Source organism: Hakea prostrata, chromosome 4 (assembly GCF_041222555.1).
Source record: "Hakea prostrata isolate BN-2017 chromosome 4, UWA_Hpros_2, whole genome shotgun sequence".
In the NCBI taxonomy this organism is placed as follows: Eukaryota; Viridiplantae; Streptophyta; class Magnoliopsida; order Proteales; family Proteaceae; genus Hakea; species Hakea prostrata.
The window spans coordinates 56,152,860-56,178,442 of record NC_142603.1 but is presented as its reverse complement, the minus strand read 5'-3'; the positions used below and the strand labels follow the sequence as shown (position 1 = coordinate 56,178,442).

Here is a 25,583-nt window from a genome sequence, read left to right as displayed (position 1 = left end):
CATTTACTCTATCCCATAATCTAACACAGAAACAAATCAATCAGTTAAAGTTCATGGATTTGCATAGGATAATTGATCGATCTATCTCTGTGTTGGTGATGATGTGATGATCGGGTAATGGAAGACTCATCCTCTTTCAGAGAGAGTTAAAACTCAATGCAACGTTTTAAAAGCAAAACGACCAATGGAAGGCCTGAATCATGCTCTCTGCAAATGTAATTTTTTACTAATGTTTTTTTTCTTACGCCCCTCTAATTGTTTTTCACTTTAAACCATTTTTGCTTCATCAAACGAAAATAGGAATAAATTTCTATTTCTGATTTCAAAGTAACCTAAAACGGAGCATGTTTATTGAACGGTTTTCCACAAAAATTTTTGTTTCTAGAAACAGTTTCTGGGTAGATTCTCAAATGGGTCTTCTCCACACATCCGATGGCTGGGCAGCACTTCTGTTGCAAGCTTTGAGCCGCCAAGTGGATTATCAAATGGGTCCTATCCACACGATCCGACGACCAGGCAGCAGCACTTCGGTTGCAAGCATTGAGCTGCCAGCCATCTGATGTGCGCTAGGTGTACCAAAGAGGCTCTGCATCCTTAGCATATATTGAAGAATCCGGAACCTCTCTCCTAAATGAATGGTAGAGAGGTGTAAGAGAACACAATCTAATCCCAACTCTATATAGAATAACATGAGAGACACAAGCAGTCCTAAGATGGAGGCACATACATATGCGATGAAGTCATTATATAAGAGAGTAGAATAAGAGAAGCACTAGGAGTCTATATTCCCAGGTATAATATGAACTTTTAAATATGAAACCTTTAAAGTTTTCAGGGGAAAAAAATGCAAATCCGTATTTTGATCCTCTAGAAAGGTTTCTCCTTTGACCTTTCATATGAATAAACAATTATCAACCGTTATTTGGTGCAGTGATATACTCCCTTTTTTTCTTTTCTTTTTATTAATAATTTTTTTTTTTGGGGGTACACATAATAACTCAAGGAATTGGAGAGATGCCATTGAAGGCCAACGAATTGTATATTACTCACTTGAATATTAGATTGTGGCAAGTCTTGTCGCATGGATATTCACAGTCAATTGACTGGATTCCTGCTCGCTCAAAATACCAATCACCAACAGATTGTGCAATTCCCTGCACATTGTTAACAAGATCACAATGAGAAAACCGGCAGACTCCACAAAAAAGAAAATTCTGGTTTCATCCTCTACACCTCTTGCCACGCTTATAGAAGTGGTGTCCCACTTCCCAAGTTATATTATTATGGAAGAAGCACTTAGTGAAGTAAACTAGTTTTCCAGAATAATCCTGCAAAGTTAACAGGGATGCATGGGAAGCCCCGAGGCTTATTCTAATATTTCGAATTCTTCAGAAGCCACAACATAAGAATTGGAAGTCTCTGTCTGAAATTGTGGCCTCGGTCAACATTCCCATGTGTCTCTCTCCCCTCCACAAAACAAGGGGGAAGAAGCGTCCGTTCACATTGAGAGGAGAGACTTCTAGAAGTGCCAGCATAGGCCACACTTCCATGGCAGATCCATAAAAACTTCTGGGGAACTCTAGTTAACTCTCTAAGCTACATATATTTCTTCTTCTTTACCCTTTTTGCCCCTCTCTATTCTAGGTTCCAAGTGAAAACTAAGAAGAGACACAGTTAGATTGGGCATGCCTTGTTCCCAATGAGAGGAGATTCATCAGCGAACCATGTATCTTGTCTCTCAGTCTGGCAATGAGCAAAACATGAATTTATGAACAAACCATTCTCCCTGGACATTGAGAAGCCTTTTACAGCTTGGAGCATTTGGTTTCTGAAGCCTGCTTCACAATTAAGACAGTAAAAAGGGCAAATTACAGTTCATAGATAAATGTTAAATTCAAAAGACACCAGTGACTTCAGATTGTATTACAATTTTTTTTCTTCTTTTCAATCAAGATTCAAGAAAGTACCTTGGAGAAATCGTATTTGTGATGCAGTGCAGCGTGCATGATTCAATTTACAATCACGCCAATAACCATGTGGGTCAGCTGATGGTGGAGCTAAACTGGCTTGGAGCTGATGAAAGTGGAAAGTAATCAGCCAGCCTAAACTAACAAGCCAACTTCTCATTATCTGAATATGCCACCACATGGGGCTTATTTTTCAAAGAAAACCCCATATCAAATAAATTTAATGCTTCTAAACAAAAAATATTAAAGGTGGTGCAAATCCAGGTAAGTGCCAACTGCCAAGTGACAAATGAACATAAACCACTCAAAGTTTCACTTTAGAATGTAGCAGCTCATTAGACAGCTGCATGATAAATTTTCCTGAGCCAATAGGATTAATTTGAATAGTACCAAGAACTGTCAGTGCCAGTTTGGCTCATTCGAGACAAGCTTTGTCCCATCACAGATAAGCCCAAGTCCCGGCATAAGCTCAATCAGCTAAATATGCCTAACCAAAAACGTGGCTTGCTCAAGCTCATGAACCAAGTCCGTGTTTTGCCCATATCTTTCATAAACCAAATAGGCTTAAACCAAGAGGAACGAGCTGAGTTGAGCGGCGAAACCTTAGCCCAAGCTAGTTTGTGTTAGGGATGTAAATCAGAGAGCAGTTGTACAGAAGAAAGCATAACAGAGGAGGCAAGAGGCAGAAGAAGGAGAAGACAGATATGTCATACCAGCCAAGGAAGCCTCACGAACTGTGTGAAAGCCTCCAACGCTACGTATTATTCATAAACTGATATTAGAGTACAATCGTAACCATAAAGCTAAAAAGACTAAATATAGAAACAAAATAAACCCCAGATCTGCCTGTCTCGAGTTAACGTTAGTCCTAACGTGAGACTTATTGATGCAACCAGGTCAGGGGCCATCCTTCAGGATCCTCTTTTAGAGACCAGCAGTTATTAGGGTTTAAACCTTGTTGCATTAGGTCAAATCTCAATCTATTCTTAATGGACCGCAGCTGAATTTAATCAATCATAACCTGCGGTTAAGGGTTTTGACACCCAAACCTTGGGTCTAGGGTTAAGAGGGGAACAGTTGTGGAGGGGAAGATAGGGTTCGGCCAGGCTGTATTACAGCTGAAACTAGAAGCAAATAATTCTGTTTTAACAGATTTTGAATATGCAGAATTATTCTTCAAGCTAGGGTCAAGGATTAAGGGCTTCTAGGGTTTTGCGGATTTAGGGGACGTGGGGTCCCTTTGTGATATGAGTTGTGGAGGAATGATTTCCTGGGGGAAAGGATAGGTTAATGTTTTGTGGTCAAATATGTTCTAAGGATCTCAATGATAGATAACTCATCCCATGGGAGATGAAATAAATTCCCTGAGATGGAAACATGGTTCTACAAGTGTTAGAATGGGTTGATGCTTAAAGGGAATGTAGGTAATAATATAGGGATAGGCTCGTCAAGTTTGGCGGGTTTGGATGGCTAAGTTAAAAGGTATTGGAAAGTACAAAATTCAAGAAAACAATTATATCTTGAAATCGAACAGCTAAAATGGGGTCCAACTGGGATCTAAGGACACTCGGTTGGGGGGATAATGTTCCTAAAGTTTGGGACAGATATAAAGGTTAGATTGGCATAGATCTGACTTTGAAATTTAGGTCTTTAAAAAAGTCCGAAAATTCAAGAAAATAAAAAAGAAGGGTGCTATGGAAGGGGGGAAGAAGAAGGAAGGCTAGGGATGGGGTTGCAGAAGCAGTACTGATACAAAATTGGCAGCATATACAAGGAAGAGAAAAGCCCAATGGTCAAGCCCATCAAAGCCTAAAGATATGATCCAAAACAACCCATGGCTTGCATGGGCTAGGACTATTGTAGTGGGTTAAAATGAGCCCATGGTTTCATGGACTTGGATTACTTTAGTGGAAGAAGACCAGCCCACATATTTTGAACTAAGCCCAAGTCTAGCTTTGAAAAGTCAATAAAAGGAGCTAGTAGTGGGGTGTAGTAGGTGGATGTTTCCATTATTGTTTTGACTAGTGGTGTTGTGTAGTTGAGTTATTAATAGGTAGGCGGTGTCAGCTAGCGGTTGGATGTTACCATTAGTGTTTATGTCTCTTTAGAATGCTATATAAAGAGACTTATGTAAGAGGTGAAGACACAACTTATGAATTGAAATCCAATTGCTTGCTAGCATTCCTCCTCTTTGGAGAACCCTTGTGTTTGATCAAGGTAGGTTGGTGTTTGATCCAATTGATCCACCTTGCGGTGTGAAGCCCGGGTGTTAAGACTCCTTGTGTTTGATCAAAGAAGGTTGGTGTTTGATCCAATCAATCCACCTTGAGGTGTGAAGTCCGGGTGTTACATGTTACATTGTTATTGTCAATTTCTTCATCATAGTTCTACCCCTTGTTTTGAAGATCGATTCAGCCCGTTTTGTTATATGTTATTATCCTTATAATACCATCCTAGTTTCAACCCTCTTTCCCATCTAATTATGTTTCACCTTGAGTCCATCAAATTTGCAATTGACTCCCTGTGAAAAGGTCCTATTTGGCTACTGTTTTGATCAATCAAATACAGTACTACATTAAGTACTTGTATGGAGAGAGAGGATGATGATCTTTCGAATTCTCAAACCAGCCACAGGTTCCCTCCTAGGGAACCCACAATTCCATTAGTCTTCCTTCAATTCACAGCTTTATTAAAAACTCATCCAATCTGAATTGTGCAACTGAAACGGCTTATTTATAGCCTTAAACGAAGACAATTTAAAATAGGACTTGATGAGCGCATTTATATGCACAATCTTAGGGCATAAAACATACATATTTAGACAATTTAGACAAGATACCTTCAAGTATTTTCTTATTTTTATATTTGCAAGGTATTTCTAACAAAAGGGCAAACGTGAAGCTAAATGGCACAAAAATGAATATTTTGGAGGATATCTAAAGGCCAAGATCAATTTTCTCTTGTGGGTCGAACCATTCCAGAGTCTCGATGAGAAGGTATGAAATCATTTTGTTTTAGAAGAAGAATAAGGAGGTTTCGTTTTTATTTTTTTCCCCTTCCTGATGTTCACTGCTTTTGCTTAGGAATATCCCCTACTACTATTTAATCCCACATGGAAAAGGTGGAGTATTTCCCCTATATAAAGCCGAACCCCACTTCCCTCTAGACACATTAAAAACTACTTAGAGCCCATTGTTCCCTGGTAAAATCTCCTCAACTGGCTCTTTAAGGAAGCCGGCTAACTTTTAGTATATTTTTATTCTTAAAGTATCTTACTTTTCCTTTCAATTTTATGTTTATTTAGGTTTTTATTTTCAGTAAAGTAGTTAGACTCCTCCCCCCTCTTTGAATAAGGTTGTTATTTTCAATTCTAGTCTTCTTTTGCGAAACTTCCCACACAAAATATTCCAAACCTAGTGACAAAGGTTAGAATAGTTAGATCAGGCTAAGTGTAACAATTTCTGTTTATTTTATTCAAGTCACTCCAAGACAAGCAAATCACATCTCGAATCAATTGAAGGAACAAGGTCGAAGACTTCCCCCCTGTGATCAACCCGTTTGTTGCACAATATGTGTGCTTGTGGTATTTATATTAAATTTATAATTTTTTGACATAGTGCTATGGAGGTTATTTTCTACACTCTTGTTATTTTAATTGAATCATTATGTCTTTACTTTTTGCAAAAATTCCACCCCCCCCCCAAAGAAAAGATTTATGGAGGCAATGCTGGGATGCTAGTGAGTCAACAACATAATCTGATCTGAGAAATTCTCCTTTTTGCTTTTTGTGTTTTGGCTTTCACTTGTATCTGATTCTTCTACTTGTCTTATGAATTTATGATTTAATGACTTATATAGACTTCTGGGTTTTTTTTTCTTGATGGTTGTGTACTCTCCTGGATTTTACTTAAGTTAGTTGGCTTGTTCTTCTTTTCTGGCTTTCCTCTAATCCTACCATTTCGGTTCACACTAGACCCCCCCGCGGGGCCGGGGGGGGGGGGGGGGGGGGGGACTTTTTTTTGTTGTTTTGTGTGGTTTCGGAGGGGGGGGGGGGGTTGGGGGCCCCCCCCCCCCCCCCTCCCGGCAGAGGATTATTGATGGTGCACATCAGTATTTAAGATCTGTTTGTTTAATTGTTTTCCTTTTTCATGTGTGATTGCTTTCTTTCATACTCTTTATATTACTCAATGCAATTGTGAACACCTAATGGGAGACGACCTGCAACACTGGTAGATCGATAGGAGTAACCCCCTTTAGCATGTCGATGTAATAATTTAGGTGTTGTAGCGCCCTTTGATTGCACATGCACATAATTTTTTATTTATTTTTTTTTTTTTGGGGGGGGGGGGGGGGAGGGTGTGTGTGTTTTGTATGTTAAAAAATCGCTCTTTCTAGCAAAATCAGATTTTGGAGGCCCAATCCCATTCCTTTATATACGCACGAAGACCAATATGTTTAATGAAGACTTCATCTCCTCACAAGCAGTTGGATAGGTCCCATTGGCGTATGGGTTATTAATGGAGGTCACCAAGCTTGATATCAAGGCTTAGAAGTAAAAAGTTAACCCAGATCCCTGTCGATAATACACGAGAAGGGTAAGAGTTATAAAAAAGATAAAAAAAATAAATAAAAAATAAAAAAAAAAAAAAGAAGAAGAAGAAGAAGAAGAAGAAGAAGAAGAAGAAAAAAATATTATTCTTATTTTTATTTATTTATTTTAATGGGATCTTTAAGTTGTGTTTGCTTTCTTTACTTAGTATTGCATGAACGTTGCGTGGGTAAGGAACTCAATTGGCCAATTAGAAATAATAGAGTAGCCTAAAAATTTTAGATCTCTAATTACACCTATTTCAATGGAAAATAATCCAAATAACCAAAATAATCAGGCTGTGGTTGGAATCCTAGACCACCTAAGAGTCTCAAAGATAGGTTTTATCCAACCTAATCTGCACAACCCTCATGTATACGTTTACCTAACACTAGGGGTAACAATTTTGAACTTTAACCTCACTTTTTGTCAATGTTACCCCAATTTTATAGGTTATTAGATAGATGCATATTTATTTCTTAGGGAGTTTAAGGAGGTTTGTGTCCTTACAAAAGTGCACCAACTCACCAATGATGCCATAAAATCATGATTTATCACATGGGTAATTTTCATCTGGACTCCTATGAGGTTTGGTCTAAGTCATTTTTTGTCCCAAAAAAGAGATCCTTTTGCATTTGAGTCCCGTGAGGTATCCAAAGAACAGTAAGGACATTATCATTTTATGATCAAAATACCATTACAAACTTTCCAACACTACCACCACTAAGATTTTGCCACGTATACAATGAAAGATCCAACACTGGTGAATGAATGTATGAGGTTTAAGCATAAATAACTAGTGATTTTTTTGGCCAATGGTAGGATAGTCAAGCGGTTAACAACCTAACCTCCCATGGAGAGTTGAGTTTTATGTGGAGAGGTTTTGATGTTCTATTAGCTTTTCAGGATCCAGATTGTTAGAGTTTCTACGAAGTTGGGTATAGGAGAAAGAGAACTCAATCGCTGAGCACACCGAGGAACTGGTTCCTGCTACTGAGACTCTGATGGATAAGATAACAGAGAAGCTTCGTCGTCACGATTCGTCTTCGTCCGACTTGGACAATGAGAAGTCATCACCTTCAGCAATGAAGTCGGAGGTTAATCGGCTCTTTGGAAGGCAGAAGTCAATGTATTAGGTTTTAGGTGGTGGAAAACGTATGGAAAGTTTCATTTCTTTGTAGGTTTTTTGCCCATTCTTAAAATGAATTACAAATTTCACCAACCCCACCTCCACAAATTTTTTTTTTAAGTTCCGTATCAAAGGAAGGGGGTGGTTTTCTCCCCTTTCTCGATCTATATCTTGACTAATAGGTAGGATTTTAGCTCGATTGAGTTGATTTGGAACTTTATAGAGCTTTAAATCTCTGGGGATAATGGAAAACACCTAGTAAGCAAGGTAAGGACTAAATTCCTCTCGTTCTTCTTCTTGGGTAGTTGCTCAAAAACCCTAATAGGTTTCTAAAATCCCTACTTTATTTTTCAAATTTACCTCTAAGAAAAACCCCATACTCTTAAGGTAAATCTTACCTAACAATTGAAATTGGGAATGCTTTCAAATCTTGATCTTTGCAGATCTTTATGGAGAGGAGAGGAGAAGAGAAGAGGTGTGGGGGTTTAAAAATGTAGATTTGAAAAATCAAAAGCCCCCATGATGTAAATTAAAAGATCATTATTTACACTTAAACCCCACACATTCATTCACCACCTCTAGATCTTTTTTTGTATACATGGTACAATCTTAAAGGTGGCACTACTGGAAAGCATGTAAGGGTATTTTGGTTATAAAATGATAATATGTCCTTGGTGTCTTTTGGATATCTCAAGGAAGGTAAATGCAAAAGAGTCTCTTTTTTTACCAACTAAAAATGACTTGGACCAAACCTCAGAGGGTCCAAATGAAAATTACCCTTCACATTTGCATTAAAGGACCAAACCAAGAAGGGGCTTAATAACCTACCTCAAGATAGCATTACCACTCGGGAACAATTCACTGTCCTATTCTTGGGAAAAAAAATTCCCTTTTTCAATGACGAATAATATAAGAAATGACATTTTTCAATTTTGTCAAAAACCCAATAAGTTTTTGCTATGGTGATGAAGAGGTTCCAAAGCCTCCTCCAAGAATGCCCTCACCATGGATTAGAATTATGCCAAATAGTTTATAAGGTATAGATTATCGCACTAAGCAATTTTTAAAGTCTATGTTCCCCATAAGGTTATCATTCACTGATGCACGTACACAAGGAAGCACAAATAGAAAATCCTTTGAAAACGTTAGACTTGGGTGGCAAAAGCTACACCACCGTAACCACGTCAAGCACATTTAATTGACAAATCGATTGGTATGTGCGCATGGTGTCAGTCTCCTACACATGTGATTGACGAACGCCCTATCTATTTTGGAGGCCAACATGAAAATATCCATGCAATGTTTCCAAACCCGTACAGACGTGTATAATTCTAGGTGGAGGAATCATCCTAACTTCTCATGGTCTTAAGGGCAAACCAAATGGTTTAACAATTATTCCATATAAAATCAAGTTGGTCCTCCTCAAAAACAAAACGCTCAATTTCTCAACATAAAATGTCCAATACCCTAAAGCCCCTAATTTTTAGAATTCCAATTTGGCTAGGCTTGTAAATACACCTATCACGCCTCGTATGGCTTCCATAGCACAAAATCAATCACCGCATGGTCTCAATAGAGGTAATAATAATCTAGAGTTTTCTCGTCTCTCAACCTTAAAGAAGAATATTGAATTATTCTACAGCACCTTCATAACTTCTATGCATAATAAGAGAAGTAAATTCCACCCTTGAAAGTGCTTTATCTAAGCAAGAAAAGGTAAGATGCCTAGCAAGCCTAAATTAAATATTAGAACTCAAATTCAACAAAAACCATTGAATTTGCCAAGTAAGGTCAACCAAGTTGAAATCAACCTTTCTTCTTTAGAGCCAATTGATTTTGTGATGCATTAAGAAGTGGGAAAGGGTATTTAACAAGTGAGTCACACGTTAATCAAAAGATTAAGATCAGTGATCCTTGTGATGAGGGTGTCTAAGGAACTCATAGAAGTTGAGGATGAACCAATTGCTTTAAAGGTACCTAAGTTTGTTGAATCACTATTTGAAACTCTCAAAAAAGAGCAAATCGATTAGCAAGTAATGAAAGGAATGCAAATGTTGGCAAAATTCTGGAAGTTTTAAAAAATGTGAGTGTTGACATTCCACTTTTGGATGCTCTCTCTTAAGTCCCCTCTCATACTAAGGTACTTAAGATTTGTGTACTCAACAAAAAACCACAAATATCCCCAAGAAGGCCTTCCTGACGGCAAACATGAGTTCAATCCTTTCAGAGCACATCCCAATTAAGTATCGATGAAGATGTCCAACAATTCCAAGTGTTAATGGTGATACGAAGATAAAGCATGCTTTACTAGATTTGGGAGCTAGTGTTAATCTATTGCCATATATTGTTTATAAACAATTGAGTCTCGAGGAACTCAAACCTACATCGGTTACTCTCCAATTGGTCTATTATGGCACCCCATGGCATAATCGAAGATATGTTAATCCGAGTAGGAGAATTTGTTTTCCCTATTGATTTCATAGTCTTAGATACATTCGGTTACTAACCTTAAGGATCAAATTCTTGTGATATTAGGGAGACCATTTAGCTACAAGGAATGCCCTCATTAAAAAAAAAGGCGTACCCAGTGCCGAAGCTCCCACACTGTGGGGTATGGGGAAGGGACTTTCTAGGCAGCCTTACCCCTGCTTTTTGCAGAGAGGCTGATTCGAACCCGCGACCTCCCGCGCACAATGGAGAGACTCCACCATTGCGCCAGGCCTGCCCTTCACAAGGAATGCCCTCATTAATTGTCGAAATTGTCTTTTAAGGTTATCATTTGGGAATACATCCATGGAGTTCAATTAAAGACTCACAAAATTAAAACCCCTACTTCAAGAAGGAATCCAAATTGAAAATAGGATTCCTAATTGGATAGGGCTCTGTCATAACTTGCTAATCAAGGACTCAAACTCAGAATAAAAAGTAAATTTGGACTCTTGGTAAAAAGTGGACTGCAACTAAGGAGATCCTTCTCTAACTGGGACTCCTAACCTGATTGGGAGTCTTCCGTAACTAATCAACGACTAACTCCAATTCAAAAATAAAAGTAGGTTAGGCTCTTAACAGTACTCTAATCCAATAAGATCTACAAGGACCCCAAAAGAGGGGGGAAATGAAAAATTTGCCCCAAATCAGATCTGGCCTTCCTGGACAGTCGTAGTAAAAAAGGGCAGGGTCCTCCCTAATTACATCACTGTCCCTTTGAGACACACAAGTGGTGATCCTTTTGAAGGTTTAAAAGGGAGTGGATGTAGATTCAATTGAATCGAATCACTATAAATCTTGAAGACTTGTCTCTCTTTGCTTATTTGCTTGCTTTAGCTTTTAATTATTAATTAATTGTGAAAACAAGGCAAATCCACTAATCTCAACCTATTCACCCCCTCTAGGTTGACTTCAGCTTGCAACCCTATTTAAGCTAAACATAGGGTACCCAAAATTTTAATGTTCCAAACTCCTGCACATTGCAAATGCAAGCAGGGGATTGAAAAAGAAAACAAAAAAAATTCAAGCCACCATGTGATGCCAACAAATCCTGCCAATTAGTGTATCAATAAAGAAATTAAAGAAACAAAAGCTTACCTGCCACGCATCGTAGGCCGCATTTAGAAGAAAAAGTGGTGTCTTAATGTTGGCAATTAAGTTTTCAGGAAAGATGCACTGAGATGGAAAAGCAAGGACAACACAATAATAAATCAGTGACCAATTTTTAACCAACTCCAAATATACATCTGCAAACACAACCAACCCCCCCCCCCCCCCCCAAAAAAAAAAAAAAAAAAAAAAAAGAAAGAAAGAAAAAGTAAAAGAACCAAAAGATATAGAGATGCTCATAAGGAATAGTCAAGAATGTAAAAGGGAAAAAAAGGATTACCGAAGTTGGATCCATGTTATCTGTACAAGTTCTTGGCAGGTTCTTTTGCACACCCTGTGGTCATCATACAAGCTTCCATTAGCTAGTGTAAGCCAACTTGCTAAAGAAACTTTTGATAATTACACCCACAAACTACTCCTTATATGTATCTGATTATTACAAAGAAAAACAGATTTTATTATCATCCATCAACATACCAGAGAGTGCAATTACAAAACGAAAGTTACCTTTCACATAAAAGATCTTTCTGAAGGACCACTACACTTCCGGATGTAACGTATGCCTTTTTCTTATTCATTAACTGAATTCTTAAAACAGAAAGAAGCATGGTCCTAAATAGTGCGGAGCAACTGTAATTCACTGGCTATTCCAAATAACTGGAATAAACAATCATGATGATGATGATGATGTCAATTCAGAAAATGATATTGGCATTTCCAATGATTAGGAGTCTAGGAAAATAAACTCGATCGGTATCATGGGGGTATACATAAAAATCAGCGCAAAAAATTTAAACCCAATACCTGTAAACTAACCACACCTCGAAACATATTTCTAAGGGTACGCCCACCAGATACATCAATCCTACAATTCCAGACCGATGATAGCAGTAAGTACAGAGAAAAAGGGGATAAACATAACACATTCAAGAAATAAAGTTCATAGAAACATAACACATTCAAGAGATAAAGTTCATAGAAAAGAAAAGAGGGTAATTACGCATCAAGAAATAATCCGGCATCACTCAGGCATTTGATTTTTGTAGTTGTAGAAAATAGTGCTCGAAACTCGTCACAATGCAGTATAGCAGCCAGAGCCCCAGCAGAGCATCCAGAAAGAAGAGCCTGAAACAGCCCTCCACAATCATTAAAACAATAAAGAAGCTGGGAAGGAATTTTGCATCATGGTAAAACCAAAAACCTGGTCAGCATGCCGCATTCCCTTTGACATTAAATCTTCCATTCCAGCCAACCAGATGCGTTGACCTCGAAAGTTAAGTCCTGCAGCCTGGTAAAGAATATAGAATATTTATGCAGCCAGAGAACATAGGCAAACAATGAATAAGTATTACTCTTCACCCATCCTTGTAGCTTAAGCAAGTTAAATGTCAGTTCCAAGAAAAAATAAATGGCTACAGGTTGGTACACATGTAAGGCTACATGCATATTTACTCTTCCCCTTCTCCCTAATCGGCAATAAATGTTTTCAAGAGTCCATCCCATTAAAGGACAATTTGGAAAAGGAAAAAAGGGGTCGAGAGCTCGAGATAGTGCTCCTGGGTTTTTGAGTCCTTTTAGGATTCATTTTCAGAGTCTATTATGTAATCCCATGTTTTCTATTAATAAATCATAGCTTACTGAAGACTCTCACAATGATAGTGAGGCTCCCAACTTCTATCTCACTCTCGATTTCTCTTCGTCTCGATTTTCCTTACTCTGTTCTCCTCAATGTCTCTTTCTGTCTTTGTTTTCTGCAAAATTCACATGGAATCAAAGCTGTAGTTTGTAAGCATGGTACAAACTTTGGTCGAAATGTCTGAAATTTCAACCAAGATAACGGTTTTTGGAAAAACCAAGACCAAATCTGTGTGGACTCGAAAAAGTCCTATGTTTTGACTGAAACTAGTTGTTCCAATTGATTTTTTTCAATAGAGCTCGCCACTCTCGGTCAAAACATGCAACATCTCGCAGGTTTCAACAGTACCGCAAGTTTCACCCTCTCTCTCTCTCTCTACTTTATTTTATGTTAACCCCATTTTCACCCTAAATCAGCAACTCTCTTTTTCTTCAAAAACATCATTTGCTCTTCCTCTGGTATTTTGGAAGATTCTTGCAAGGTTTGTTCCAAACTTCACTCTATTTTTTTTTTTTTTTTTTTTTGGGGGGGGGGGCTTTTTTCATGGCTTAAATGATCTTGTATTGCTTTGAGATTAATATATGTTTAGTCTAGGACTATGATCTATGATTCTGTGTTGTTAAATTTATTTTTTTATTAATGCTAGTATTTTTTATTTTATGACATTAAAAAATATTTATTAAATTATGTATTTTAAGAAAAATACATATGTATACATGATGGGATTGAATTTAATGTATGCGAGACACCATCACTTTATATACATTGTCTATGATGGTGTTGAAATGAATTTATTGTTGTTACTTATTTATTTTAATTATTTGAAAATTATCAAACATTTTCTAAAATTATTTAAAAATTCAAAAATAGTAATTATTTTAAGGCAAATTACATATAGATCTCCTATGTTTGCAATCAATTACATCTACTACACCTGGGGAAAAAATCAATTATACATGCCCCCTTACTGCTTCAAAAGAGCTGTCCATTTATAGCTTTCAATTCTTAACGGTAGGGGGCATCTGTAATTGATTTTTTTTAGGGGTAGTAGACGTAATTGATTACAAATATAGTGTATATGTAATTTGCCCATTATTTATATATTTTATATTTAAAAATAGGAGAATATTAGTATAAGCGTGTATGTGATTTTTGGAGTTTTTCTAATGTTTATGAAGATACTTAGTTTGTATTTCTTGTATCAGGCATATAACTTGAAAGAAGTCGGACATTGCTTGGCAAGACAGGAGGCCACTGACCACAAATAACAAGTTAGAGTGTAACCATTGCAAGAAAAAGTTAAGAATAGGAGGGGCCACTAGATTAAAGTGGCATCTTGTTGGGGATAAGAATGTCATTGTATGCTTCAAGGTGCCAGTAGAATTCAAACAAGCAATGGCTCAATATTTAAGGGGATGAAAGGAAAATAGAAAGGAGAAGAGAGTACAATGGGAGGACTTCGAGGATGCTTGCCTAGAGGACCTCCTTAATCTAGGAGAGCAACACTTCGACTAGGAGCAGCCAGGATAGTATAGGGTTTCAAGGGAAGCAGGACAAATGAGGAGAGCCATGATGATAAGGCTTGATGACTTGAGGAGGTAATAGAGGGCCATGGGAGCAAGGTCCTATAGAGAGCTAGAGTTTCTAGGAGGCAGATCCCAGTCCATGAGGAGGAGCCAAATCCCATCCCACACCCTATAGGCCCCACAGGACTGAGCTTCATGAGCAGCAGCCATAAATCAAAATATTTAGATTCTTCCACAGATCTTGCTTTACTTAGGAGGCCAAAGCAGAAATAGAAGAAGTTGAAGCATATGTGGGGGAATGTAAAGGAGAAAGTGGGATTTTGTTTTCTCAAAATGGGCCTCTTCTACTATAGCATTCTAGCAATGCAACCTAGGGGCCTTGCTATAGGGATATGTTTGAGGAGATCAATAGGGCTAGGAGCAGCATACAGGGGCCAACCCCACATAAGCTTTACAACTGATGTATCCTCGGTTCCCCCCCCCCCCCAAAAAAAAAAAATTGGGCAAAAAATCAGACCTAGAAGGTGCACCTAAAGCTGGCCGAATACCCCAGGGGTATTTTGGTCATTTTTTCAAGCCCTCCTTTTCGGCCTCATATTGAGTTTGTAGTTTAAGAATTAAAGTCAATTGAAGTTAGTGTTGAGTTGTTAGGATAGGGTTCCTTGATTTTAAGAACCTTATCTTAAAGTAGTTCTATTTTAGTTAAGGCTCGGTTTGGTTTAAAAGTTGTTTGTCAAGTCACAAATAAGTGTCTGTAAGAGATTCCAATATAAGGGCTAGAATCTTGTAGTAATTTGATTCCTTTTCTAAGTGTTGTTAGAGTCTTATTTTGAGTTGTTTCAAATTAAGAAAGACTTATTTCCTTTTGGAAGTCCCATTGGGAGTTTGTTTAAAATTAAGAATGAGTTTTTGAGTTTAGTTAGGTATTAAATGGATATAAATAGCTTGAGTCTTTCTTGTAATTGACAGTTTTGAGTGAATAATGAATTGATTGAGTGAAATTTTGACTTGGGAAGTCTTGGGAATCCCCTTGGGCCTGCGGCTGGGTTAGATGTAATTGACAGTTTTGAGAGAATAATGAATTGATTGAGTGAAATTTTGACTTGGGAAGTCGTGGGAATCCCCTTAGGCTTGCGGCCGGGTTAGAGAGCTTTGCCTTCTACAATTCTGAGATTTCTTCTTCATCTTCAAGCTTGCAAGCATTAAGTCCAGCATTCAAGCACTGAAGATCTTCATCCTCAAGTAAAAGACCCCTCCCAAACCCTAATCCTCTCCCTCTCTATCCACAGCCATCACAGCCCCTCCCCTCAGTCTCAAACCTTAGAAATAGCCCCATCCCCCATCGCAAATCATCTCTTACCCTTCCCTTTCTGGTCCACCAGGTTTTACCCCATTCAACCTATTTTAACCAAATCTAAAATTGTTGGTAGAATGGCTTATTGTGATCAGTGTGATCTCAAGCCCTCTATTTATAATTAAGTGTAAAATACAATATTGCATAAATACCCTTACTTGGGTAACAAGAATAGAAATTTACATGAATACAAACTCTAATTGAACTCCTAGTAGAATCCAACAATCCCCCTCAAGTTAAGGCATAGATATTAGTCATGCCCAACTTGTTAATAATATGAAGGAAATCTCTTTCTTTCAAACCCTTAGTGAAAACGTCTGCTACTTGGTCTCCAGACCTCACAAAAGGCATGCAGATAAGCCCTTGTTCCAGCTTTCCTTTGACAAAAAACATGTCAATTTCAATGTGCTTAGTTCGATCATGTTGCACCGGATTATTAGCAATATTAATAGCAGCCTTGTTGTCACAATATATCATAGGGTTTGGAACTTGGACTCCAATATCTTGCAGCAAGCCTTTCAACCATAGTAGCTCACAAACTCCACGAACCATAGCTCTATATTCAGCTTCAATACTGGATAAAGCTACCACATTCTATTTCTTACTTCTCCAAGTAACTAGATTACCACCTGAAATTGACTTCCTGTCTGGAGATCCAGCCCAGTCTGCATCAGTGTATGCTTCTACTTTTAGATTATCAGTGGGTGACAAAGGTATTCCTTGTCTAGGAGTTCCCTTCAAATAATGTAGTATTCTGGTAACAGCCTTCATATGAGCTAAATATGGATCATGCATGAATTGGCTCACTATCCCCATAGCATAAGCGATGTCTGACCTAGTGTGGGACAAGTAAATAAACTTCCCTACCAACCTTTAGTATCTTCCTTTGTCCACTGGTTCTCCCTCTTTTTCTTTAAGTTTAGCTCCAACTTCAATAGGGGTATCAACTGCTTTACACCCCAACATTCTCACTTTTGATAATAAATCTAGGACATACTTTCTTTGGGATAGGAATATACCCTTCTTTGATCGAGCCACCTTAATCCCTAAGAAATACTATAACTTCCCTAGATCTTTAATCTCAAACTTCTCTGCCAAGAAAGTCCTTCAACCTTTGAATTTCTTCACCATCATTCCCTGTGATGACAATATCGTTTACATAAACAATGAGAAGTGTGATGTTAGTACCTGACTTCTTGACAAATAGTGTATGATCAGCATTGTTTTGCTTGTACCCAATAGAAATCATTGCCTTCAGGAGGCGTCCAAACCAGCATCTAGGAGACTATTTTAACCCATAAATTGACATCTTCAACCGACAAACTTTCCCTGCAGTATTTTCATCGGAGAAACCATGTGGGATTTCCATATAGTTCCACTAACTCCCCATGTAAGAAGACATTCTTTACGTCTAGTTGGTGCAAGTTTCAGTCTTTGTTCACAGCTACAAACAACAGAAACTCGACAGTGTTTAGTTTCGCAACAGGGGCAAAACTCTCCTGATAATCAATCCCATAGGTCTGGGTAAACCCCTTTGCAACTAGTCAAGCTTTCAACTTGTTGAGTGATCCATCCATATTTTGTTTAACCACAAACACCCATTTGCAGCCCACTGATTTTTTTCCTAGAGGAAGTGTAACCAGCTCCCAAATGTCATTTTTCTTCATTGCCTGCAATTCCTCTACCATAGCTGCCTTCCATCTCTTATTAGCATAGGCTTCCTACCAACTTTTAGGAATAGATATAGATGATAGAGAGAATATAAAAGCAAGATAAGAGTCAGACAAAGAGTCATACAAGACATATTTAGCTATGGGATGCTGAGTGCAAGATCTGACTCCTTTTCTTACAGCAATAGGAAGATCAGTAGAAGATACCTTAAAAGGAACAATAGAATCTGATTCTGGAGCAGGAGACTGAAGTGGTAACGTGTCACCTTTCTCCACTTGCTTTAGCCGGTTGCAATTCTTCCTCTGATAAGTCTGCACCTCCTTATTTTGATCAATCTGATTTTGAAAGACCTCAACAGTTGTGCCTCCACGAAGCGGTCTCCCCCTGGCTAGGTTCTTCACATGGTTCAGAAAATGAAGGGGGGAGGATTAGAGTCCTCAGGTATACTGACCAAAGTCTCCCCCTGGTCAAGAAACTCTTCTTAAACTGTTAAGTTGTGTTGGTGTGTGATAGGAAGATCTAGAGTTGGAAAGAACACCTCTCCTTTAGGACTCTCCCCCTGGAGATGTGTATAGTAAGGGCAAGACTCATTAAAAATTACATCCATGGATACAATGGCTTTCCTGAACGGAGGATGATAACATTTGACCCTTTCTGAGTAGCAGAATACCCCAAAAAGATGCAGCGTAGGCCGCGGCGAGCCAGCTTACTCTGGTGGGGTGTGATTCTGGCACAACACACGCATCCAAAAATCTTTGGGGGAATAATAAAAGAAGAGGCTCCCTGGAGAATCTCATTAGGACATTTAAAACCAAGCATCCTACTGGGCATCCTATTCATAATGTAAGAAGTAGTGAGTATAGCATCATTCCAGTATTGGTTAGGTACATTCATAGCAATCATAATTGAATGGGAGATCTTTAAAAGAAGCCAATTCTTCCTTTCGGCAATCCCATGTTGGGCAACCGTATCAACACAACTGGTCTGATGTAGTATGCCAGAGTCAGAGAGATATCTCTGAAATTCACCATCAACATACTCTGTGCCATTGTTACCGCAAAGGATCTTCACAGTGGCATTGAACTGAGTTAATCATATTATGAAAATCACAAAAACATCGGAAAACCTCATTTTTTGTTTTAAAAGATAAATCCATATAGAACGAGAGTGACAATCAATAAAAGTAACAAAGTACCTATGGCCAATAATAGACACACGTCGGCAAGGACCCCACCCATCAGTATGAATGAGCATAAAAGGAATAGATTTTCTATTATGAAGAGAAGGTAAATAAGTAGAACGAGTCTGCTTCGCAAAAATGCAGGCTTCACAAAAAAAATTATCCTCATTACAAGAAGAAACCAAATTAGGAAATATTTTCTTAAGAGTTCCTAGAGGGGGGTGACCTAGCCTACAAATATAAAGCCTGCTTTGTGGAAGGGATCCTTCATGCCAGTTATCGTCACAATTGGTTTTGAACTCTACTAAATAGGTGTCAAAAATCTGTACTCAATGGAGAACTAGACGAGATCTTTATGACTCAACCGGTAAGAGTGACAAACGTTTTTTATTGGGTTTAAAGTGATAGAAGAAAACAATTGCATCCCATATTACAACCATCGTTTAGCTGCAACAAACATATGAAATTCAATTAGTAATGTCATAGTGTTATACATAACTTAAGCACTATAATGTCATAGTGTCATACATTACTCAAGTACTAACTAAAAGATAGGATATAATGAATTGATGATATACATGGATTTGGATTTTGGATTAACCCCAGTGGTGGTTTTCCGTGTCGATATTACCACAGAGCAACCAAAACTCCTAATGGCATCTATGAATGACTTTATCAAATATAAACAATAAGTAGGTTAGTATGAATTATGAAATGAAATAATTAACCCAAGTCACTAACTACTATACACTAATGCTCTCACAAATCACAATCTCACCTCTTAATTGGTGATTGCCTATTTGGGCGGATCTGGTTCCATCCTCTTCACTACAGTTTGGACAACACTCATCAAGTCTTGCCTCATCCTAAGCATGTTTTTGTAGTGGTACGTGGGATTTAGATAATATGCTGACAAGGAATAAGAGGAAATTGTGTGAGAATTGAGAAACAAATAATAATAATAATAATTGAATATTAAATCTACGACTTACAAACTCACCAGTCTTATGTAGTGGATGTGCAGCTGGCTCTCATATCTATTCTGGATAATTTTAAGGAGTTTTTTTGCCCCGTGGGTAGATCATCTGAATCTGCTTCTTTATCTTACCAACTGCAGCTTGTATTTGCTGTAGGGTTGGTCTTCTTTGTTGATCTACCATCCTTAGAATGGTCAGGTCAAGTATCTTCACTATAATCCTCATAGTACCCTAGAAGTTCTCAATCGGTATGGTATCTTGTGTTGACCTCCCACCTCATGTTCAAGAACCCTCACAGTTCAAACCATTGCTCGATGAGAACATGGACCTCCAAACAGCCTTCTTGCTCTCAAAGCTTTGTTGTGTAATCCAATTGACTGTGAACCTAGTAATGCTTGGCCTCACCAAGTCACCCTTACACCAGTCCCTAACGTCTGTAGTGCATAGCCCTAGTTATAAATGAAGGTGCTAACCTATCTGTCTTGGCCCCCCACTCTTTTTACAATCTTGCGTTGACCTATGTCATTCACGATGAGGTCAATGCAATGAGCAACACATGGAGTCCAAAAGAGCTTATACCTGGCCAAAAAAGCATGTCCATAAAAGTTTTTTACTAGAAGCGTGTATGTGTTTAAAAATTGGAGAATATTAGTAGAAGCATGTAGTTAATATCTGGGATTCTCTATCATCTTCATCCCAACTTTTTTTAAGTAGGACCATTATCTGTGACAAATTTGGAACACATGATCCACTCTAACCTCCACCACCACTTGCTTTAGCAACGTATATATGTGTTTTGCATTCTTCTTCTCCTTAGATGCATCCACCAACTTGAGGAACACCGTCCTCCAATGACAATTCAAAATGAAACGGATGATGGACTGTCTAGTGGGACCAGTCCAATCATCACCTATAATAGTAACCCCTTAGTGAGCCCACATACTATGAGTGAACAGGGAAGTATATCTATGACTTGGAACATACTTTTATATCTATGACTTGGAAGATTGCACCATTCGTTATGACACCAATCTTCAAATTTATATAGGAGAATTACAAGTCCAAAGTAAAAGAAGATCTAAAAAAGACGAAAGTAGGTGAGGCACAAAGTCCTGATGAAATCCTAACAGAAGTATAGAAGAGCTTAGGAACCTATGCTAGCTTAGGTAACCAAGTTGTTTAATAAGATTATGAGCATGAGGAAAATGCAAGATGGAGGCGGGGCATCACAGTCCCAATTTATAAAAATAAAGGAGATATTTGAAGTTGTAGCAACTATAAAAGACATAAAACTAACAAATCATACTACGAAATTATGGGAGAGAATGAATGAAACCTGTTTGAGACAACAAACCACTAAAACAAAGAATCAATTTGGTTTAATGCTGGAAGATCTACAAGGAAGCTATTTACCTCATCAAAAAACCTATGGAAAGGAATAGAGTGCAAGAAAAATCTTCATATTGTCATTATTAATCTTAAAAGAGCTTACGACAAAGTCCCTGTAGAGTTACTTTGGCAAGTATAAGAGGAGAAATCTTGCAAATAAATATATAGATGTAGTTAAAGATAAGTATGACAATTCAATGAAAAGTGTCAGAACAGTAAGGTGGTGAACTCCTGATATATGGGATTACATCAAGGATCAACTTTAAGCCCATAGTTATCTAAACTAATAATGGATAATTTGAACTAATTTCCTTAGTGTTGCTTTACTAATGATATTGTTTTGGTAGATGAGACACGAATCGTGATTAATACCAAGTTAGAATCATGGAGAGCAACCTTGGAGTTAAAAGGCGTTAAACTAACTAAAGCAAAGACAGAATATCTAAAGTGTAATGTGAGTTTACATGTATCTTGGGCATTCTTGTAATTTTTCACTGTTCTAAGGTTATACTTGTACATATGCAGTCTTCGCTTATCACAAACTGAACATGGTTTTTTCGTCCTGGAAAAAAACCATTATTTCACATATCATTTCTATGCACATGCAAGCCTATCTAAGAATCGTGTCATTCTTGCTCTACAATGTGATTCCCATTAAAGTTCACTAAACCATGGTAGCAGAATTGCCATTGAAGATAATGCAATAGAAGATAAGAAGAACCACTACCTCATCTTGACCATCCCCGCTAAAAGATGCACCATCACAATAACGAAGTTTTACTCTATTCCAGTTGAAGAAATCTGCGACCATCAAAATGCCATACGAAAATAAAGTCAGTCCCCACTGAAAGCAGAAAGCATAAATGAAAAATGAACGCATTTTGGCTCAATATAGACAGAGAAAACAGAGTTCGAGAGAAAACCAGGATTTTCTTCAGCTTTATTGCTCAATATTCCCGTAAATGGAATTTGCTTTTCCATATATGTAGATGAACCACGGCGAGTTTTCTTGCGGTAAACACAAGTTCTAATGTCATTGCACCAGCCTCCTCCCTGTCATTGTATTAACTGCTTGATCAAGTATAACAAGTTTGAACCACAAGTACTTGTATCTTCTTTTTCACGGTTGGGTTTTTTTTCCCACCAGAGGGGGTGAGGATTTGGGTGTGAAGTGGGTTGGACTAGAAGAAAATCATAATGCTCCATGTTTAGAGGATCTAAAAACATATCCGGATAGCCCCAACTGAAACCCATAACATCATACGTTTGGAAATCTACAAATATATTTGAATAGGCTCACTTCAAAGGTCCAATGTAAAAATAATAATAATAATAATACCAAAAAAAAAAAAAGCGTTGACCAGCTGAGAATCTTGATCACCTGATCTGCAATTTAGTAACCGTAACAAAAATACGAACTCACATAAACTCAGTGTTTATTGCATGACTAACCCAATTAACATACATGTGTCATAAAAACACATAGATGCTGCTATATATGAAAATCTTGGCTTGCAATCTTAGAACCAAACTATTTATAAATATTCATATCCTACAAATATGAATCCATCTTGTAAATAAAAATGTCATGTAGGTTGCAGTATATCATATTAAAACTAAAAACACTTTCAGAGCAAGATCACCATTTCCAAGTTATGCCATACAAAAAAATAAGAGGACTCGAGTATATCCTTGTTGTCCCCTGAAACTGGGGACATGATACACAACATTATCTTAAACCTAACAATGGAACAACAATGCAACTATCACACATTTGGTTATGTCCAAGTTCTCATTCATTCACAAACCTCCAATTGGATGAGCCAGCTATTCGCCCCCGACCCGAATCCTCGATGCAAATGGTACCCAGGTGAAGTTCCATCCAGGCAAACTGTACAGTGAAAGAGACAAAATAGAAGGATTAATATAATCCTTCTCCATCTTTCTCACTTTAAAGAATCTTTAAAAGTAAAACTAAACCCCCCCACCCCACCCCACCCCCACCCCCAAAAAATAAAAGAAAGAAAAAAACCATTCTGTGATCACCATACTGGGCAACCGATAATGTCAAGTTGTCAATGGCAAAGACACTTGAAAAGCTTTTGAAGATGTGAAGGCTTCATGAGTGTGAAAACCCATTAACATAATCTTTCAAAAAATCTAAAATAAAAGACAAATGGTTTTATATGGAACCTGGATCCACATAATACAACAATTGCAATTCATAAGACAAATCTTAAAACTAACCCCCTTCCAAATAATAATAAATAAACACTTGCTTGAGACATTTCCAGAGATGAGCAGCTTCCCCAATGATTAACGAATGATCATGAAGATGCTTTTTTATTGTTCCAAAATGGTATCCCTTGAAGAAAGGCTTGCACCAATTAGGTGAACAATCCTGCTTCAGTCTTATATACATAACTGAATTATTTATTTTATTTTCCTCCAGAAAAGGACTTTATATCCTCCTGTTTCAATCTTAAATATAGAATTAAACTAATTTTAAGGAAAGGAATTCCATTCCCCGGCTTTTCAAAATACCTAAAATAAACACATAAGAAGAAGCATATAAGGTAAATGCAGTGAGTCATGGGGTTATGGGAGCAGCTTAGACGGCAACAATTAACTGAAACTTTAAAGAAAAGGGAAAAGAGGAGGGGAAAAAAAGAGAAGGGAGGGTTGCAAATGCAGTGGGAGATTGCTCTTGTTAAGTACGAGAAAGAACAAGGTAATTGTTAAGCAGGGTAAAATGAAAGGGTTCATTTAGAACAACAAAATTCAGATGAAATTTAGATTAAGAGAATCGGTTCGAGAAACCACAAGAAGCAATATCACACCGATGCAGTCATTCATCAGAAGCGGCAGTAATACACTACATCCATAAAAATAAGATGCCACAGATCAGGAAATTTTTTAACAATGAATAAATAATACACCTTGCTTGCGATCCAAGGGAAAAGAGAAAAGGCTATATGCATTCCCATCATTCTGTTATATTTTCACGACTGGTCGACGAGAGAGAGAAAATTTTTGCTTAAAAACATCAAAACATTGCAAACAAGAAAGCAGGACTGGAGAGAGGATGAGGAGAAGAAGAAGAAGCATAAAATACGGAATGCCCGTGGATACCAAGAAGCAAGGCTTTATCTATATTATCATACCAATAGAACCTTCCATCAAACCTTTGTTAGTGTTACAGGAAAAATTACATTGTATATATATGGAGTGAAAAATAAGCAAGAAAAACAATACAAACCAGCCCCTTGTGCAGCAGCTCCTTGAATGAGGGTGAGACCCACCATCAAAGGATTAGTAGTGGACAATCCATAAATCTGGAGATGGGAAACCTCCGTCACATTAAGATCTTCAAAGGAGTGCACCAGTCTGCTCAGAACAAATCCAACCAAACCAAAGACCCACAAAAGGTTCATAATGGTGGCCTTCTCCATTTTTATCAGCCTTCGGCCTTGTTACTGATCTAAGCTACCAAACCAACAATACAAACAAGCTGCTCACCAATGGAATCTGACGTTTGAAATACAGCTCGCAAGGAGCAGTGAATAAATCAGTAGTATATCCCTAGAAGCCAAGAAAATCTAACGCATGGAGTGGAGGAGATCTCATCTGGGAAGAAACCCCTTCGAGGCTTCGAGCTATGTTAGTTAGGAGTCTGAGACAAATATCCCTTCGGAGCTAGATTTGAATGTTCACATGATAGATTGTAATTGGTAAAGTAGGGAGCCAGGAAGCTAGCTGGCAAATGGCAATGTGACCTCGAGGGGGAAAGGAAACAAGAGCAGTAAAAGCTCGATTAATCGATAATATCAGCTGAGAGGATGATCCTTTCTCTTCGTTTTTTTTCCTGTTAGAGGTAAAAAGTCTCTAAATATGATTAACGCAAACGAAACGAGTAAGAGAGACAAAGAGCTACTTCACTGTTCACTCTCTAGAGGATCCTTCGAAAAATAAAAAGCAACAGCAAAAGAAGGAAAGGAAGGAATACGTTTGCATAATGATTATTAATTGTTGCGTTGGGTTCTGTAGTCACGTTTCGCATCGTTACTTTCCCCTTTTTTTAATGCCATGGGATGGGATTGCCTCCTGAAACGTCGGTTCTCGCTCCCGCCAAAAGAAACAGCTAAACAAAAACAAAACCAAATTATTAAAAGAAATAATTATTAGGCCTAGATACGCGGTTAGATTTATATATGCTCTGTTTTTGGAAAATTATTTGATTAGCTATTTTTAAGTTTTTCTTTACAAAAGTAATCACTCAATGTTGGGTCTTGCTTGGGTCCTGCCACACATTTCGAACTGTTGGATCAAAATTTCAAACGATAGAAATTGAATCTCGACCGAGATTTCGAATTTGATGGTCCGAAACCATGGCTTGACAGTCATACACATCACATAACCCAACCAATTTCCCTCAATGTTTTACTTAATAAAAGTAGTTAAAACTAAATTTGCATTTACAAAATTAACCAAAATAATGATTTTTCATCTCTTTGGACAATTTTACCCCTAAAATTGACCATATACCAATATAGGGTGAAAATGTCCAAC

The 25,583-nt window shown here is 37.8% G+C and overlaps 1 protein-coding gene and 1 long non-coding RNA gene across 2 annotated transcripts; both read right to left on the bottom strand.

The window, feature by feature from the left end:
- Nucleotides 1-761: 761 nt before the first annotated feature.
- On the bottom strand, nucleotides 762-24,962 carry LOC149019769 (pectin acetylesterase 12-like). The gene is made up of 12 exons (XM_089153757.1): nucleotides 24,274-24,962; nucleotides 22,823-22,905; nucleotides 21,938-22,067; nucleotides 21,742-21,815; nucleotides 12,483-12,569; nucleotides 12,282-12,406; nucleotides 12,086-12,146; nucleotides 11,562-11,615; nucleotides 11,270-11,347; nucleotides 1,968-2,073; nucleotides 1,690-1,835; nucleotides 762-1,154 (listed from the first exon to the last, which is right to left on the bottom strand). The coding sequence occupies exons 1-12, from the start codon at nucleotides 24,464-24,466 to the stop codon at nucleotides 1,047-1,049; spliced, it is 1,245 nt and encodes a 414-aa protein (XP_089009883.1). The 5' UTR covers nucleotides 24,467-24,962; the 3' UTR covers nucleotides 762-1,046.
- Nucleotides 13,534-19,929, bottom strand: LOC149019770 (uncharacterized). Its single transcript, XR_016173129.1, has 2 exons — nucleotides 19,649-19,929; nucleotides 13,534-19,557 (listed from the first exon to the last, which is right to left on the bottom strand). It is a non-coding gene; the product is annotated as an uncharacterized LOC149019770 (long non-coding RNA).
- Nucleotides 24,963-25,583: the final 621 nt, after the last annotated feature.

Coding starts and splice junctions, on each gene's coding strand:
- LOC149019769 (XM_089153757.1), bottom strand. CDS start 24,466: ATGGAGAAGGCCACCATTATGAACCTTTTGTGGGTCTTTGGTTTGGTT. Junction 12,407..12,482: donor GAATGCGGCATGCTGACCAG/GTTTTTGGTTTT, acceptor GGGCTGTTTCAG/GCTCTTCTTTCTGGATGCTC. Junction 11,348..11,561: donor ATAACATGGATCCAACTTCG/GTAATCCTTTTT, acceptor TTTCCATCTCAG/TGCATCTTTCCTGAAAACTT.